This window comes from Pezoporus wallicus, unplaced genomic scaffold (genome assembly GCF_028554395.1).
Source record: "Pezoporus wallicus isolate ANWC-B61680 ecotype Strahan unplaced genomic scaffold, APGP_CSIRO_Pwel_v1 contig_13460, whole genome shotgun sequence".
NCBI lineage: Eukaryota > Metazoa > Chordata > Aves > Psittaciformes > Psittacidae > Pezoporus > Pezoporus wallicus.
In genome coordinates this window covers 1-18,458 of record NW_026639753.1, presented here as the reverse complement: position 1 = coordinate 18,458, position 18,458 = coordinate 1, and the positions used below count along the sequence as shown (strand labels likewise).

At 52.7% G+C, this 18,458-nt stretch overlaps 2 protein-coding genes across 2 annotated transcripts; both read right to left on the bottom strand.

Annotated features, from left to right (window-relative positions):
• Nucleotides 1-701: 701 nt before the first annotated feature.
• On the bottom strand, nucleotides 702-8,761 carry DRG2 (developmentally regulated GTP binding protein 2). The gene is made up of 13 exons (XM_057415876.1): nucleotides 8,604-8,761; nucleotides 7,408-7,568; nucleotides 6,625-6,714; nucleotides 5,496-5,556; nucleotides 4,506-4,596; nucleotides 4,047-4,119; nucleotides 3,807-3,897; nucleotides 3,523-3,620; nucleotides 2,809-2,885; nucleotides 2,325-2,413; nucleotides 1,600-1,658; nucleotides 1,149-1,202; nucleotides 702-1,066 (listed from the first exon to the last, which is right to left on the bottom strand). The coding sequence occupies exons 1-13, from the start codon at nucleotides 8,665-8,667 to the stop codon at nucleotides 980-982; spliced, it is 1,095 nt and encodes a 364-aa protein (XP_057271859.1). The 5' UTR covers nucleotides 8,668-8,761; the 3' UTR covers nucleotides 702-979.
• Nucleotides 8,762-11,015: 2,254 nt separating this feature from the next.
• Nucleotides 11,016-18,407, bottom strand: GID4 (GID complex subunit 4 homolog). Its single transcript, XM_057415877.1, has 6 exons — nucleotides 18,144-18,407; nucleotides 15,814-15,873; nucleotides 14,821-14,928; nucleotides 13,994-14,095; nucleotides 12,890-13,020; nucleotides 11,016-11,770 (listed from the first exon to the last, which is right to left on the bottom strand). The coding sequence occupies exons 1-6, from the start codon at nucleotides 18,372-18,374 to the stop codon at nucleotides 11,707-11,709; spliced, it is 696 nt and encodes a 231-aa protein (XP_057271860.1). The 5' UTR covers nucleotides 18,375-18,407; the 3' UTR covers nucleotides 11,016-11,706.
• Between the last annotated feature and the right edge of the window lie 51 nt (nucleotides 18,408-18,458).

Below are 18,458 nucleotides of genomic sequence, written 5' to 3'. Positions count from 1 at the left end.
CCTGGATTTCTGATGGAAAACAGCCAGACAAGCAACAATGGTTACAGGGCTGGGGTGAAACCCATGGCATGGGGTGGTACTTGGAGCTCATAGAACTGTTACTGGAATTGAGGGGCATGACTGAGAAAAGAGGAGATCCCCCGCAGGACTCTTGAGGATCAATGGGCAGGACGAGCAAAGGAGCTCCTCAATGAGCAGTAAGTCCCAAGTGATTCCTCACTGCAGACCATGGCTCTTTGATCGTACCCTGCTGCAGTTTGCCCAGGTTAATTCATCAGCAAAGCTCCATTCCTCATCTCTCTCAGTACCAGCTGGAGCAGGGGGTCCTACAAACCCTACTGCAGAGCTAAGGAGAGGCACAGAGAGCCACGTTCTCGTGTTAACTCAGGTGGGACCATGATACATTCACCAGGGGTTGTCTCAGATGCAGAGACCAAAGTCTCCAATGGTGAATGCTGCAGAGACCATGATTCCAGTGGGCAGGGGAGGGAGAACTTGGTTTTTGTTTCAGATCAATGCTTAACTTATGTGAATGGATAAGCAGCAAAGCATCAGCAATGATCCCTCAGCCCTGGCTTCCCTGTCCCAAAGCACAGGGCCAGATCTGTTCTCACAAACCCACTGGTTAAGCCAGCCACATGGATCCATGTGCAAACCCTGTCTCTGCTAGGAGCAGGACACCCCTACCTGTGGGAACTGTGTCCTAGAAGAAGTGGCTCTTGTTTCTAGGAGACAACACTTCCCCTGATGGAACCTCCTCTTCCCCATCCCCACCTGCGTGTACAGTAGAGTAGCCTCAGCTTTTGCCTTTCTCCAAGAGAAGGAGCTTCACAGAAGCCCTCTTGGCTGTGGAACACGTCTCCCCTTTCCTTTTTCTTTCTCTTTTTTGTTTATTTCTTGTTTTGCTTGGTTGCTTTTGCTTTTATGTGGTCAGTTCCAATTGTAGTGATCAAAGACGAGGCCAGGCACCAACCATGAGTTACTTCTTTACGATCTGAATGACGTCTTCGTGCTCCATCATATGGGTTAAGCCCACTCTTTGAGGGCTGTATTTTGTGCTTGTTCCCTTCAAAGCAAAAAGGGAAGAAGGTTAAGAGGAGACCAGAGACAGCAGAGCACGTGGATGTCATTTGCTGCTAAGCACTTACCCACACCAAGGCATATTTGAACTGGCTGGCTAACGACCTGTGGATCCGATGGCACTGCAAGAGAGACACCATGTGAGGCAGTTCAATGACACTACTTTGCCTTTACAAACAACCTACTCGATACTCAGGAACGAAAAGCAACTCAACTCTATGGCAAAAATGACAACAGTGACTTTAGGAGCCAGTTAATGGCACTTAGAAGAATACAGAAGAGACATACAGGAATCACCAGCCCCCAAACAGCCCCAGTTCCACTGCTCCCATGTGCTTCTTCACTGGACTGCATTCAGTTATCTTTTTCAGCCTTTCCTAGCAGCTAGGAAAGGTAACAAAAGGAGAAGCCCAGGTAACACTGACACATCCTGAGCTTTATGAAGCACAAATCAGAGCAGGCTCCAAGAGGAAGCTGCCTTCTACAGACAAGGACACATAAAAGATGCAGAGAAATTACCACATGCTCCACAGAGGCCCCTTTCCGGAGAATAATGGCATCTGTAAAGTCTGGTCTCTCTGTGGAGAAGCAGGAGAGGGAGGGAACGAAAAGCATTTGATTTCCATCAAGTGCGTTCTAATATGCTGACACAACCTCACCTTGCCTTGTGCTTACTACTCCCAAATTCCTCCTCCTGTTACACTTGCCCAGACAAACAGGCATTGAAAGCATCAAATCTGTTCTGCAGACACCCCAGCACTCACAAGTAATAAGGAAGAAAGCAGTGAGCTTGTACACTTTACTTCCTTGTGTCATCATAGAATGGTTTGGGTTGGAAAGGACCTTAAGATCATCCAGTTCCAACCCCCTGCTATGGAGAGGGATGCCTCACATTAGACCATGTCACCCAAGGCTGTGTCCAGCCTGGCCTTGAACCCTGCCAGGGATGGAGCACTCACCACTTCTTTGGGTACCCTGTACCAGTGCCTGACCACTCTCACAGCAAAGAACTTCTTCCTTATATCCAACCTGACCTTCCCCTGTTTGAGTTCAGCTCTTAGTGCAGAGAGATAGGATCAGGTGGAAGAGAAAGCATCTCCCAAGAGCTGAAAGCTGCCTAGGGAGAGCATAACTGCAGCATTCCCAAGACACACGAGCTCGCTGACAGCCTGGCCCCCAGCAGCAGCCTGTCTGAGCACTGACCCTTTGTGCCTTTCAAACCTGTTCAGCTGATGGCCACTTACGTCCTCGTTTCTTGGTGTAGATGCAGGTAAGTGCCAGGTATTCCCAGAGCTTCTCCAGCAAGTAATCCAGGTTCAGTTTCATGCCACAGCTGCAAAACACCAGGAACATCTCAGTGTTTATTGCTGGTGTGATTTAGAGCTCCAGGAGAACAAGGTGAAGCATCTCACTGAGGGTTAGGGGACAAAGGGGAAAGTCTTTAAAGAGGCCACTAAAGGAAAAAGCCCCAGGTGAAGCAACTAAATAGAGCTTTCAGAAGAGTGAGGAGCTCTGGAGCACCAAAGCCCCAGACAGATATAGCAGCACTTCTAAACCAGCTTAGATTGGCTTACTCTGGCCTGCAGACAGTGTGGAGAAGCCAAGCAGCCTGCCTCTGCAGGGAAAGGAAGCCTGGAAAAAGCCCTTCCTTGGGAAAAGCTGGAGAAAGGGGTATGGAATGAAGCAGCACACCACCTGGGCCAGGACATCAGTGTCACAGGCTCCTACCTGATGACAACACTGTGGGGCCGCCGAGCAAGACGATCCACCTCCTCCATTGATATCTGGTCAATCTTGTTATAAACCTAAGTGAAAGAAGAAACAACACACCCCTTAGGAAGTCAACTCGGCAACACTGCAAGGAAGTAAGGCCTGTACCTGCAGGTATCATGCATGGTAAGGCAGGTACACGCAGGGTATTTGCAGCATCTGAAATGGAAACTCAGCTCCTGCGAGCCAGGGCAGAGGCCAAGGCTCTTCGTAAAGCAAACTGCTAAAATCCAGAAGCTTCAATGTTAAGTTTGGCCCTTTTAAAGTTCATCCTTTGGGATGATTTGCAATGTGTTCTCCAGTACCTTTGGTTTCACTATAGACCCAGTTGCTACCAGAGCCATTACGTGACCTCTGGCACATGGGACCTGCAGCGAAACCCCAAGCACAGAGCTTTGCAGCACAGGAAGGCTCCGTGCCATAGGAACAAACCCCATGGCACCAGGACAGGCAGCTCCTCATGCTGCTCCACAGCAGGCAGCCACAAGAGGGCACAGAGAACACACACAGAGCACAGCCACCCATGGCAAGCTGATGAAAAGCTCCCTGTGGAGCCGTTTTCCACTTCTTAACCCCCAAATCGTTACTGCTTTAGGAACCAGGAAGATCCAGTGTCTGCTTCAGCACAGGCTGGAGGTGATGCTGGGTGCAGGCTGCTCCCGAGATACTCACATAGAGGCATGGCATGTAGACCCTGTTGCCTACGATCACATCAATGAACTCATCAGGAGAGCAATCCTCCCTGAACAGGACCTCAGCGTTGAAGATTTCTGAGGTGAACATTGTCAAGGCCCAAACCCCAACACATCCACACATCACTGGGAGCCAGCGGCCTGAGCTGGCTTGTCTATGCTGGCTGTCAACCCAGCAAGCACCAAAGGCACTGCAAGGCTGTCCCACTGTGGGTCCCACTCGATGCTGACGGCTTAGGGGTCTCCTGTGTTAGGAAAGGATACTGTATTCATGGAGGATGAGCTGCACCAGCTTCTCAGAGCACTGAGTCAACGTGACAGTTGAGTTGAAGGAGATGCCTCCACCCTTCTTCGGCTGCAGGGAGGCAACAAAGAGGCTTAAGAACAGTGCAAAATCCACAACCCTCCTTCAGTCTGTCCAACACAAGGGGCAGCACACAGGGATCTCAGCCCTGAACAGGCAGCCAGACACATCTGTGCTTGCAGCAGCCCAGGAATCCTCACCTTGAAGTAGATATTTGGTTTGCTTTTGTTCAGCCGGATTCCTACAGACTCCAGTTCTTTCTCCAGCAAGGCCCTGCAGGGACACTGCACATTAGTACCTGTGAGAGTGAGCACGGTCAGAGGACATCCATCCCTTCCCTGTTTGACTCTCCCATGCATACAGCCTTTCACTACACCCACAGCTAATACAGGACAGTGTGTGGTGGAAATCAAGGTTGACATCCCCATCTCCAAACAGCCATCCATAGGGAACAATCCAGCTCAGGAGCTCAAGCCAGTTTGCTAGCACACTTCTAACAGAGTACAACCTCCAGCTTGTACTCAATAGCTTTAATACTGGCTCCCCAACATGCTGGGAGGACAACACTTGAGGGAGCTGGTGTGTTCAAACCCCTGGGCGCATGGGAGCCCCTCAACCTGGCCACCCCATAGCTCCGCAGCCCAGCAGCACATACTCACCTCTGTACCTCACCCTTCGTGGCATCCAGCATCATAATAACCACATCTGCTGTCCTGGCCACAGCTATCACCTGCCGGCCTCTGCCCTTCCCTGAGAAGAGAGGAGATGGCCACATCAGCAAGGAAAACCAGCTCCGAGGTCTGTGTCAGAGGAGGGCTGCTGCTTGGAAGTAAGGAAAAAGGTCCTGCAGTGCTGCCCTGGCTGCAGCCAGCTGCTGGAGGGCCCCGAGGGACTCTTATCTGGTCCATCCATGCTGTGTTATGTCCAGCACAAACCCTAACAAATACCCTTTACTGCTGCTCTGCCACAGGATACAGGAATCAGTGTGTGCAGAGCTATTGGAGTACAGCTGCATGGGTGGAAATGACATCTGTGACAGCAGGACACACATCCCCACACACATGCTATGGCAGCAGCTCCAGATACGGGCCTAGGGTCCCGGTGCAGAAGGGTTCAATGTATTTTCTGGTCCAAAAAGACAGAGACCTTATTAACCAGGCCATGCTCCTCCAAGAAGAGTCCAATGGGAGATTATCCTCAGCTCCCTACGGCATCTTCTGACACAGGCAATGTGGGGACAATGACAAAGCCAGCACCCCCTCCCATAATCAGGAGTCATGGGAGGACTGGCAGGTTCTCAGTCAAAAGGGGTTACTGTGTAGCTGTAATTTCCCCCTCCGCCTCTCCAGCATCTTTCTTTAGACTTCCTCTGCACCACAAAACAGATGAGCAAGATAACACTCACACAGGAAGGTGAGAAGAGCCTGCCTTGCTTTGGCTCCCACCTCCAGAAAAGCAGCTTTCTGCTACATATAGAACCGTACGTGGGCTCTGGGATAAAAATCGTGCTTCACATAAGATCAAGGACTCTTCAAATGTGGAAAACCAACGTGGAAAACCATTGGCCCAGGAAAACTGCTAATGTGTGAGGCACTGCAGGTACGCAGCTGAGGGCAAAGCCCTGCTTGACATGAACACATTGATCCAACCTTGCGCTGCTCCTTCGATGATGCCAGGCAGATCCAGCAGCTGAATGTTGGCTCCTTTGTACTGGAAAGGAAACAGAAGGGTGGGAAGTTGAAAGCCTCGGACAGGGCACCTGAGCGCCTCAAAAGCCCCAAATACGTGGTGCAAAGCCTGCGGAGAGCGGAGCTGAATGAGCCTGACAGAGCAGGACAGCCCTGCATAGTGCTGACAGCTCTGTTTTGGCAAAGCCGCCTCCAGAGTGTTTCCTATGAAGCTGCGTGCAGCACACCAGGTCCTCAGCTCCTAAAGCACGGCAGCACTGTGGCTGGACAAAGCACCAGGGAGAGGGGAGAGACCCCTTCCTCTTGGTCTAATGAGGAAGCACAGGAACAAGCAAGGGCCACCACGTCTCACTGAGACAGCTCAGAGTTAGTCGGATGTGTTGCAGGTCTTACAGCAGCAGGAAGCAATGGGAGGCTTTCATTCATCACCAGATCTGTGGGGGCATCAGCTCCCATGTTGTTACTGCAGCAAAGCCCTCTTAGCAACTGCATGTGGATGTGTCACAATATTAGTGTTTGGGTTCACACCGATACAGTTGCTTTCATTATTTAACTCTGCTTTGCAATGCAGACCCTGCTTTTCTCATTCCTCTTGAACGCTTTTCAGTTTGATGCCCTTTGTCATTTGCTTTGCTGACGGATGCTTAGCCCACCGCTAATAAAACTCCTCAAGGACAGGAGGAGCTGTGTTTTTCCTTCCAAAATTGATCACAGTACAGATTGCCTCTTTTAAAGCTTCATTAAAAACAAATCTGTCAAGGTTTGCAGCCATCTGGTCAATGCTGCCAATAGCGGGTATTAAAAACTCAGCTGAGAACCGTCGCGTTGCTCTGGTCAGTCCAACAGCAGCGGAGGAAGCCCCGCTCAGCCAGCCAACGCTGGGAGGGAAGTGCTAAATCAGCACTGCAGGTTGCACAAGACCTGCGAGCACTCACGACATCCTAGAGGTGAAAGCAGAAGCCAGCAGAGCCCTTTGGCTATCACTGCTTCTTAGCGGCAGCACGAGCGTTAACTGGTGCAAACAGACGCATCAGCGTGGCTGGGGTTCTTGCTGCTACTACTACGTGGAAAGGAGGAGAATCCTACTCACTTCTATGACTCCTGGGATGCACGTCAGGGTTGTGAACTCGTAAGAGGCAGCTTCGCTGGCGGTTGAGGTCATTAAGCTCAAGAACGTGGACTGAAAGGCAGGAGATGAGCATCACTGAAGGGACACCGGTGAAAGCAGAACAAGCAACACCAAAGGGTCCCTCGGCTCTTAGGAGCTGGGTTCTGGCTGCTCGAGGCACAAGGATTAACGTGGTGATGGGACAGACAATGCTTTCCTGAATGATGGTAAATCATCAGGGACTGGAGCAATAGGACAAGGGGAGATGGGTTCAGACTGAAACAGGGGAAGTTTAGGTTGGAGATAAGGAAGAAGCTCTTTACTATGAGGGTGCTGAGGTGCTGGCACAGGATGCCCAGAGAAGCTGTGGCTGCCCCATCCCTGGCAGTGCTCAAGGTCAGGTTGGACACAGGGGCTTGGAGCAACTTGCCCTAGTGGAAGGTGTCCCTCCCTGTGGCAGGGGTTGGGGCTAGATGAGCTTTAAGGTCCTTTCCAACCCAAACCAGTCTGGGATTCTATGATTCCATGATAAATCCCACACTCCCACCTTTTTTCTCTGCAATGCTGTGGCTGGGCAAGACCAAGCTTCAGGCTGTTGCCAGAGGGCACAAGAGAAAGGCTGGTTTTCCCTCCCCCTAACCTTCAGCTCTCAGCATACAACCACCTCCTGTTAACTCCTGGCAGGGAGGTGAGAGACGAAGAGCTGAGGGGTTTCTGCTTCAGACACCGCTATCCCAAGCTGGGAATGCAGAGGCTCTCACTGACCTTACCCACGGAAGGAAAACCGATCAGTGCCACGCGGGCATCTCCGGATTTCATCACATCGAAGCCTTCTCCTTTCGCAGCCGAGGATTTGGATGGCTCCAGCAGCTGAGCTCTGTACTTTGCAAGCTTCGCCTTCAGCAGCCCAAGGTGATACTCGGTGGCTGGAAGAACAGGAACACAACACCCAGTTAACACAAGCGGGTGGTAATTCACTGCCAGACCCCTCCTAACAAACAACGCTGCGGTTCTTGGTCACGGTCTTAAGCGCTGCCACGCACAGGAGCTGCTCTGTAGCATCTGAAACACTGGGCATTGGGAGCTAAGCTTTGGTAACCTGCCCATAAAGTCAGACTCAAGGGGAATAAGCAGCCAAAACGCTCCTTAGTAAAAGAAGGGAGCCAGAGAGAGAGCAGGGGCAGGAATGAACAGTGAAGGGAGCCAGTTAAACGGAGAGAACACAGGGGGAATGGCTGCTCCAGGGCAAAGACCCCCCCTTACCCCAGCCACATTTAACATTATAAAGATGTAAGATTTCTTTTTTCCCTGCTTTTGTCCACTTTTAAAGACATTTAACTTGGAGCTCCCGTGTGGAAGTTATTTTATGGGCTTATTCTTGGCAAAACCCGACAGATTTAGGTTAGGTATTAGCAGGAAGCTCTTTACTATGAGGGTGCTTAAGTGCTGGCACAGGGTGCCCAGAGAAGCTGTGGCTGCCCCATCCCTGGCAGTGCTCAAGGCCAGGTTGGACACAGGGGCTTGGAGCAAGCTGCTCTAGTGGCAGGTGTCCCCGCTTGGAGCTGGATGAGCTTTAAAGTCCCTTCCCACCCAACCCCAGGCTGTGATTCCAGGGGAACACTTCCCATTCCCACCCGGCCCAGACGAAGAGGAGGCAGAGCCCTTTTGTCACAGAGAAGGCCACAAACACCAGCACTTTACAGCTTCATTCCCCACAGCAGCGGGGCTCAGGGCACCCACTCCCACAGACCCCAAGGGGAGCTCTGCTCCCCGTTCCCTTTTGCACCAGCATCACTTGGTCTCCTCGCCCCAACCCCGAGCAGAGCCACCGTAATACCGGGGGTCATTAACATGGGGGGGTCATTAACATCGGGGCCTAACGGCGGGGGAACAGCGACTGTGTGTGTGGGGGGCAGAACCCCCGTTCCCCCCATGCACCCCCCCTAACCCCGACCCCGCACCTTTGTTCTTCTGCGTGCGGGCGATCTCCTTCTCGATCTCCGAGATCTTCTCGAGGATGCCCATGGCGGGGCCCTCACGCCGCGCTCCGGAACTGCCGCCGGGCCCCGTTCCACGTCCGGGTTGAGGCAGGCCCTGGGCGGGCGGAGCTGTGCTCCCGCCGCGCCGCTCCGGCTGCTCCCCCTGCGCCGCGCGTTGTGGGTTCCGGGTGTTGGTACCCAGCGGGACACGGGTTGGGGAAGGATGGAAGTTAATGGATAGGGATTATAGGGAGAGCGCTAAGGAAGGAGGCAGGATGCAGAGGGAGCTCCCCCACCCCGCCCCGCTCCATTAATGAAGGCCAAACCCTGCGTTTAAAGCAGTCAGCCCCACGCTGGCAGTGCTCAACACCAAGTCAGAGCAAACTGCTTTAGTAGAAGGTGTCCCTGCCCATGGCAAGGGGTTGGAATTAGGTGAGCTTTAAGGTGTTTTCCAACCCAAAGCAGTCTGGGATTCCATAACTGGATTCCTGGAGGAATCCCATGGGGAGAGGAAGGAAGCACAGCTCTCCGCTGGAACGAGAAGTGCTTTGGTTGACAAACACACATGGACACGGAGCCCTTGAATACAGTTCATGTTTAATTTGGATGTTGATCGCTCTGCAAAACACCTCCTGTAACGCCTTATAGAGACATCACAACCTCTCCCCACACCAAACACCCCATCTCTGACCCCCAAAGCCCACACCGGTTCTCTCTCCCCACACCGGGACATACAGAACACCTCTCCTGAGCTCAAACAAGGCAAAAGGAAAACCAAAATGAAGGTTTATGGGGGGGGAAGCTCTGAGCACCAACAGCTTCCTCAGCTCTGCAACCTTCTCTGTGCCTACCACACAAGTCAGCATCACCCCAAGTGTTGGCTTCAGGATGGTGGGAAGGAGATGGCACAGAGCGGGATGCTCCTTCCCCACCCTTGGAACATACCAAGCCTCAAAGAAAACCCTTCAGAGGTTTTGGGGTACTTGGACATCTTAAACAACCCCAGGACCCTTCCTAACCCAGCTCCTGCCAACAACCAGCGTTAACTCAACTCAACCACAGCAGAAACCCAAGTGTCGCACCCTGGGAAGCACAAGGAGGTTGGTGTCACCAACCAGCATGGCACAGAGAGCTCTGGAGGGCTGTAAAGAGCCTCTGGAGCTGTGTCCCTGTGCCCAAACAGCACCTAGGAGGAGGCTTCACCCCATGCTTGGTCACAGCAGAGCACCACTGAGGCTTCTGCCTCTAAACCCAGCACCATCCATGAGGAAACCCCTCTCCCCATTGCTAAAGGGATGAGTTTCTTTGAGCAGGATAAAACAGGAACGTGCTTCCCAACTGCTCTGCTCCCAGCCGCTCTCCCTTCATGCCTCGAATCGCTCTCCCACTTCCCCCTACTCTCCAAAGCCACCTGCAACAGCCAAGACAATGCACATGCTTCCCTCATGGCATGGGGGGCTCCTGCCCCACGGAAGGGCCAGGTCCCCCCTTCTCCCAAAAGCAGGTCTCTCCCCACTTGTGCTGGGCTATAGGATTCATCTGCAGCGAACAGCACGCTCAAAGCAGGCGATTCCTGCTTCACTTCCCAAGCCCAGCTCAGCCACTTCCCAAATCACACAAGATCCCAACTTGGAATAAAGGAAACATGCTCTCCAAGACCTGAATACTTTCTCTTTAAGGCTTAAACTAGCAATTGAGCTGCTGCAATAAACTAAAGGAAGCAAGGGCAGCTCAAAAGAAGAAAATCCAAACAACCTTGGTGCTAGGCACAGGGAGGCTTCACTTCCTCAGCACCCCCCCGGCTAACTCCCAACACAAACCTGTTCAGAGGGGTTTATGCTTCAAAACCAGCCAGAAAAGCTCAAACTAAACCCTCATACAAGCCCCACAGGGGTGGGACAGTCACATAAAACATACAACCGAGGCCGAGTGTTAAAATGTCTTTAAGAAACCAAACCACACGCGCATCACACACACACACACTTTGGCACAGGAGCCTTAAGTTACCACTTGAAACATTCCAAGTCAGAGGAGAGCTACTTGGGGATGGGTTTTGTTGGGGTATTTTTTGCCTTTCCTTGGGTTTTTTTAGCCCCATAAAAAGGTATCAAGCAGCGGTGGGGAAGCACAAGGAGCGAGTGCAAATGCTGCCCTGTTCCTATGGTGCTGCTCGGAAGCAGGCGGCTGATTACAGACACGTCTGGAAAACTAACACAAAACATTCCTGGTTTTCAATGTGAAAACTGTAAAATGCCATTGAGTACTTGTGCATTGGGGTCCTTTGGAAAAGGAACCATAAAAATATATATGTATTTAATAAAAGTCTCTTTTTTTTTGTCTTTTTTTGTCTTTTACCCTTAACTTAAGTAAAGAGCAAATATACACCTATAAGCAAGAGTTCAGATCCACTTTACTGAGAGCCTGGAAGTCCATACATCAAATTAATTCCCAGTGGCTTATCCAGACACTGGAAGAGCTCCCAGCTCCAAAGGGCTGGCATTCCTGAAAGATCTGCAGCTCTGGCTAACCTCCTCAGCGAGCACAAAGCAAAGACTCATTCCAGCCTTATCTGCCTCAGCCAATGCTCCCCCAACACACTGCAGGCGAGCAGAGCCCCCCCAGGCACACAGGACCCGGCTGTGGGAGCAGCAATCTGGGCAACAAACCTGAGTCCTGGCGATTTCAACCCATCTTGAGGCTGGAAGAATGAAAATAGAAAGCACCCAGCTTGTGTTTTCTTATTACTCAGAGGGCAAACCACTGATTCCAGCTACTGAGGAAACAGCTTCCAAAGGAGAGCCGGGAAGAGCTTCAGTGATAGAGAAACTAACTGTGCAATAAGAAAGTGCATTTAAAGGTAGCTCAAAAACCAGATTAAAGATCAAATCGCCACTCGACAGGAGGGAGAATCAAGCTCCAGCAGCCACGCTCCTTGGGCTGGGTGAGTTTTACATTCAGGCTCTGTCTCGCGAGTCCGAGGGGCAGGAGAGAAGCATTCCCGTGCTCCGACAGGGACACAGTTCTCCTGGCAGGCCATGCTCTCCTGCCCAGTTTGCTTCTGTGTGGTACCAGTTCCGGACAGCTGTCATCGGAATTCATAGATAGGAGCACTGTGCTCAGGAACGTGAGTTAAATTCAATGACTGATACCTGGGAGAGAAGGAAAGAGATGAGCGAAGAGGATTACATAGAGCAACAGAGCTCCCCTAGCACTTGGCAGGCCCCAGGGCACACAGCCTGGTGGGTGGCTTTTCTCTTGCCTTTTACAGCCTCAGAGGTGTTCAGGCACCCAACACCCACTTACCCACAGTGCCAAACCCCTCAGCATCATGCCTCGTTTCCATTCCCTGAGCTACCTGCAGGCAGGCTGTGTTTGAGGTGGGCTCTGGACACCTTTTGAAGTTCAACAACTTTCATGTTCCAACAGTGTTTGCTATGACTGCAAATCACACTCAGGTCTTTCAAAGCTCAGCTTGAGGGGATCTGTCTGAAAGCCTCCCAAGTACTTTCCCTCCCTCTGAGAGCTTCAGCCACCCTACAGATTCACTTGCTGTGTGTGTCACATTCAAGGCTGTCAGAGGGAAAAAAGCTCTCCACAGCTCACTGTCAGATCCTTGCCTCTAATAAGACACCAACTGACTTTGACTGTTCCTTTGTCTTATAGCAACACCCCAAGGACCTTGGACTATAACACACTGGCCTGACAAGGCTGCTGCCTGAAGGGAGCAACAGCCAAGCTGTTACATGTGAGGAGGCACTGAGCTCGCTCTCAGAAGCCCCTCTGACATCCTCTGAAGGGGCAAGGCACAGAGAAGCTCAAAGCCTCAATCACTGAGCAAAGCACAAGCTGAGGGAGCACAACTCCACCCATGAGATGAGGCAGCCCCGTGCTCATCTTCCCTCACAAGAGGGCCCTGTGGGCACTTGCACTGGAGACAAGGCTTCTGAAGGGATGCTTTTAGTGATCCATAACTGGTATCTGCCTGCCCGTGTACCAGAGCATTGCTTTGCTGAGCCACAGCACGCCTCCAGACCTTGTACCTCCCCTGCTCCACCTCACCAGCCCAATTATTCCCCACCATGCAGAAAGGGCAGCGCTTTACACCACACAAATGGGCTGCAGGAGCTTGCTCTGGCCAAAATTATGGTGCACACCCCATCCCTTCTGCCCTGAGGTCCAGCCACCAGGCTAAACCCCCTTCTCAGCCCAGAGAAGCACCACCTGGACACTCCTAGGTTTGAGGAGCAGAAGGGAGGAAGCTTCCTTACCATTCTGAACTCCTATGGTAGTAATAGCCCTCTATAGATGCTGCTGACTTCTGGAAGCAGATGTAATAGAAACCAGCAAAGGAAGCACCGCTGATGTCTTTGATGGTGTGATCTGGGACTAGGAACTGCTCCTGTATACAAAACACAGACTCTGGTTTAAAATGCCAGTCAAATACAACCCCCTCCCTTCAATGTGTCCTCCCAAACTGAGCACTGGCACCCCCTAACATGAAGGCATTCCTGTCTGAGCACTCCCTGCACCCTCAGCAGCCCAACACACACAGACCACTGTGTTCTTTCACCACCTGCCACTGTAGGCATCCTACAGGGGAGCAGACAACTGAGGACAGAAGCTCTTATAACAAGAGGGCATGAGATCAGTTTCAGCTCAAACCAGAAGCCAATTGCAAAGCCAGCAATCAGAGCCAGCTGATGATGAAGAGAAAGCTCTGGGGAGACCTTACAGCCTTCTAGGGGGCTTAGGAGAAAGATGGAGAGACTTTTTTACCAGGGCATCTAGTGATAGGAGAAGGGGTATCAGTTTCAAACTAGAAGAGAGTAGATTCATGTTAGGTATAAGGAAGACTTTCTTTGCTGTGAGGGTGGCAAGACACTGGCACAGGTTGCCCAGAGAGGTGGTAGATACCCTACCCCTGGAAGAATCCAAAGGGAAAAGATGCCCCCCAGTGGGGAAGTGGTACCAGAATGACCTTCAAAAGCCTCTTCCAACACAAACCACTCCACGTTTCTATCATTTCCTCCCCTTGCAGCTGCACAAAGCTCATGCAAAGAGGGAAGAATCAACCCAGGTGAAGAACAGAGAGGTGCAGACTGTCCAGTCTGTGTCACACACACAGGGACTGCAGACACCAATTCTCTCATCACCAAGCAAGATCTTCCTGTTGTGTTTTGAGCCATGACTGCAGCCCTTCAGGATGCAATTAGCTGGCTAGACAGGAGTCATGCTGGAATTTGCAGCTGTGGTGGGTTATGACGTTGGGAGGATGAGACCTTTCATTAAATCATGAGAGCTGCCAAAGCTTCCAGGTACCACAAGCCTCTGCTGCCATTTGTAAGCTCAAGAAGGAGACATGTGAAGTTTACCTTCCATCTCATGAAGACATAGTCCCCATTTTTCAGATCCTCATAGTCAAAGTCATCAGAGTTAAATGTTTTTGCATACTGGTAAAAAGCTTGGAACTTTCCCTGAAACACAGAAGAAACCATTCAGGATGCTTATTCCAGCTCATTGGTGCCAGCTGCTATTTGGGAAGCAAAAGCTATCACAGAACAGGACCTGCTCACCAAAGGGGCTCTTCCCTTGGAGCTGTGCTAAACACACACCCCAGGATGAGCACAGGGGAACACAGAGGATTGACTGCTGGATACCCGCAGCCATATCCAGCCTGGCTGGAGAAGCTCCTACACTTCCAGAGGAAGCTATTTTGACAGAAACATAATAAATATCAAAGTATAGCAAACAACAGCAAAGGTCAAGGTGGGGAGGCAATGAACTGCTTGATCCAGAGCACAGGCACACCCAGCCCTGAGCAGAAGGTTGAGGTGGCCAAGACACAGGTACCAATTGCCCTGCCTGTGCTAGGGAGGCACCTTCTCCACTCCATTTTGTGATAAACCTTCAAATAAGGAGCATGTTCTCCTTGTTGGGAGGTAAAAGGATGGGGGATTGTTGCTGCTCTCTTCCAACCCCAGGGTCAGCAAGCAGAAAGCAAGATGCCCCATCCCCTGTCATGGATCACAGCCACCAGCCTGCTGGTGGAATCTCTACTTGCAAAGATCCCAGTGAGGGAAGGAGGGAGACACCCAAGGAGATGTTTCTAGGCCTGACAGCTCTGGCATGGGCGCACACTGCACCTCATCTCCAGAGCAGCTGAACTGAACCCCCATCTGCTCCCCCCAGGTTTATTTACCCAGTGTTTCCGATCCACATCTTCATCAGCATCCCACTTGCGTGTTAAGAAAGGGTGTTTCTTACTGATTATTTCGCCTTCAAAGAAAGTGGTGAGGGTTGGATATTCCTGGGAGACAAGAGAGATGGATGGGAGGTCAGATTTGTCACCTAGAGCCAGAAACTCACACACACACAGGGGTACAGGCACCCAGCAAGAAGCCACATCTCCCAGCAGGAGCTCTGAGGTATCCAAGGCTGAAGATCTCAGCCCCCCAGTCACTGACTAGGCCTGCCTGCCTCACACCTCCAGGTCTGGTACACACACACACACACACACAAAGCCTCCATCCTCTTATTCCAGCCCCTCTCTTTTCACTTCCTGAAAGCAGGAGCTGTGTCAGGGCTGGACCGTGTCTCCAAGCAGGACAATCACAGCCAGCTCCCCAGAGGACACCCAGCCCTTGCTGTGTGACTGCTCCAAAGCCCAAGGGCTGGATTAAGCCACCCAGGGGGGAGGAACTCCTCTCCAGCTTTGTCTAAGCACTGAATTAAGAGAGCACAGGCAGGGAACAGCAGACTCAGCTGGGGTGAGCAAGCTCCTTCAAGCATTACCCCTGGGAGACAGCTCTCACTGACTGTCCCACACCATGAGCAAGCTTAGAGGATGGATGGAAAAGGAAATAAGTGAAGATCTGACTGTTCCAATCCTCCTTTCTTTTCTTTCAGCCACACAGCACCACTGGTAGAGTGCCTAAAGTTGCCCCCAGGGTCAGATTTGGTCTGCTCAACCTTATGGGATGCCAGACGAACTTCCCACTCCCAGGACTCCCATCCAGGCCCTTGCTCTACAGGCCAAGCACAGACTGAAGCTGTTAAACTGCTTGGTGGTGAAATCTAGTCCACGCTCAACCCCTCCACTTCCTATTTCTAATGGCAGTTTCCCCCACCCCATTTGGGAACAAGCAAAGCCTTTACATGCATCTTTTCTTGCTGTTTTGCACTTAACACTCACCTCTGTAAGGCCTTTAATCTTCAAGTATCCACAGAGATAGGAGTTTTCCATATCCACATGCTAGAAAAGAGTGCAAGGTCCAACCATAAGCACAGGCAGGAAGGCACCCAATTGATCCAAAGCAGTTTCTGACCCCTGCAGAGCTAATTTCAGTCCAGCTCACTGCCCAGTGCTCACACTGGCAGCCCTTCCCCATGGCTGGGAACCACTTGGAATGATCATCTAGGGGTGCTGAGCTCACCTCTGACATCCCTGATATCCCACTGCCTGCTTCCAGCTCCATCACACTGAGGCAGCAGCATCTGCCCAGGTCTCCAATAGGAAGCAAACCTTCCCCTTCCACCCAGATGAAGCCAACTCAGTTTTCTCCAAGTGAAAGCACCACTGACTTAATCACACCCCTAGCCCCATATCTCCCCATCAACCACCAGCAGTAAACAAGTGTTTGGGTGAGAGAAGAGTAAAAAGCATCTTATTTATTGGAGATAATCCAGGCTACAAGAAAGCACAGCCCTGACTTTGCCCTCTGCTTATTTAACAGGCCTGACCCACACCTCACTAACTCACTTCCCATAGAATCACAGAATGGTTTGGATGGGAAAGGACCTTAAAGCTCATCCAGTTCCAACCCCTGCCACAGGCAGGAACCCCTACCACTGGAGCAGGTTGCTCCAAGCCCCTGTGTCCAACCTGCCCTTGAACACTGCCAGGGATGGGGCAGCCACAGCTTCTCTGGGCACCCTGTCTCTCCTGGCAGCAGGGTGCACACCAAGGCCTGCTCAGAAGCCAGATGAGTTCCCATGTGCTTTGAAGGAGGCCTTCCTCCCATATCCAACACTTTGATGCCACCCTTCTTTGGGCTCCATCTCACTGGCTAGGATGCTGCATGGGTTCCACAAACCTTTAAAACCAGGGGGTTTTCCAAGCTTTTCCCACCATCTCCAGCTCCATTCTCAGAACAAGCAGCGAGTTACTTAGGGAAGTGCAGGCACTGAGGAGATGAATCTTCCCCACCTGTGCTGTGGAAAGCGCCATTTCCCTGCACTCAGCACAGGGAGAGCAGCAGCAGCCACCTCTCCTCAGCTGACACACATGAAAACAGCAGCATTTTTAGCACAAAGGCACTGCCAGCCCCTGCGTGCAGTGGAGCTGAGCAGCCATAGGATGTCCCCACCGCAGCAAACCCCGCCAGGTACATCGGTGCTGCTGGAGCTGGTTCAAACACTCCCCCATCTGCTAGCCCTGGGGCTCCCCATCGCACAGTCAGGCTTCAGCACTGCCCTCGCTACATGCTTCTGTGCCACCAAAGTGGGAACAAAGCTGTGAGCAGTGTGCTCTGTAGGGAAGCATGTCTCAGATGCCTGTTTGGCCATGTATTAATGACTCCACACCTCACAGCCCTGCCCAAAGCGAGCCTGCCAGGGCCTGGGACTAAAAATAAAGCACGCAGGGTGACAATGACTGCAGGAGGAACGGCCACAGGAGCCAGGGGACCCATTCTCCAGCACGCTACAGCTGTCTGGTTGCATTCCTGTCACAGACAAACCACCGCACCTTACCTCATGCTCCCTGTGGGAGCCTCTGACACCACAGGGATGGAGGACCCTGGGTCCAGCTCTGCCACAGCCTGGGACTGGGACCTGGCTCCCTGGTCATTCCCAGCCAGGCCTGAAATACAGGCCATCCCGGAGGAAGGGCTTCCGAGGACACCACCCACTCTGAGCTGGGCTCTTACCCTTCTGCCCTCATGGCCAGTTCACAGCCTGAAGGGAACGGGAAGGGAGGAACCTTGCCAGGCCCAAGGGGAATAGGGCACAGAGGTGAGGGGAAAGGCTTGAGCGCAGTGAGCTCTGCTCAGGGTTTGAGGAAGAGGGAGCAAAGTGGTGACCCTGAGGGAACGGAGCCTCTCCTGGGGCCTGAGGGGAACAGGACAGGGTCTTTTCCCCTTATCCCAAAAGGAAAGGGGACCACAGAAAGTAACAAGAGATCCCTGCAGAGCCTCAGCCCTCAGAGCTGTCACTGGGCTTTATAGAACCAGAACACTCACAGGGAGGGCCATGGGCCTCTCCAGGCCCGAGGGGAAGGGTTCCCCCATCGTGGCTGCAGGGCATGGGGGCAGAGACGGGTTTGTGTGTGCGTGTCCCAGCCACAGGCCTCGGAGAGGCTCCGGGGACGGGACACACCACTGCGGCTGCGTTCTGAGGGAGCCGGGGCCGGGCCTGAAGGCATGGAGGCCGGCGGCAGCAGACGGAGCAGGCCTGAGGAGACCGAGGCCCGGTGAAGGAAGGGAAGGGGGGGGCTAAGACCGCGTCCTCGGTGGTGCCGCTCACCTGCATGACGACCTCCACCTCGTAGGCATTGCCCTTGCTGCGCTGCTGCCCGCGGAACTTGGCGCCGCTGTACAGCAGCGAGGTGGCCACGCCGGGCTGCGCCGTGTTGATGGGGGGCGGCGGCACCAAGCTGCTGGCGGCCGCTCCGGGCGGCGGCGAAGCGGAGGAGGACGACGAGGCCGAGCCCGCCGCTGCCCCGCCAGCGCGGCACCGCTCGCTCCTCACCGGCATCTCGGGGGGGTCCCCGGGCGCCAGCGTGGCCGGAGCCGGTGGGGACCGAGGAGGACGGGGGAGGGGGGGGGGGGAGAGGCCGGG

Excerpts from the sequence above, each read along its gene's own strand:
- DRG2 (XM_057415876.1), bottom strand. The coding sequence starts at position 8,667 with ATGGGCATCCTCGAGAAGATCTCGGAGATCGAGAAGGAGATCGCCCGC. Across the intron at positions 4,597-5,495 it reads CATCGAAGGAGCAGCGCAAG|GGAAGGGCAGAGGCCGGCAG; the intron begins GTTGGATCAATG and ends CTCTCTTCTCAG. Across the intron at positions 1,067-1,148 it reads TCAAATATGCCTTGGTGTGG|GGAACAAGCACAAAATACAG; the intron begins GTAAGTGCTTAG and ends TTTGCTTTGAAG.
- GID4 (XM_057415877.1), bottom strand. The coding sequence starts at position 18,374 with ATGCCGGTGAGGAGCGAGCGGTGCCGCGCTGGCGGGGCAGCGGCGGGC. Across the intron at positions 14,929-15,813 it reads AGATTAAAGGCCTTACAGAG|GAATATCCAACCCTCACCAC; the intron begins GTGAGTGTTAAG and ends CTTGTCTCCCAG. Across the intron at positions 11,771-12,889 it reads TACCATAGGAGTTCAGAATG|GTATCAGTCATTGAATTTAA; the intron begins GTAAGGAAGCTT and ends CTTCTCTCCCAG.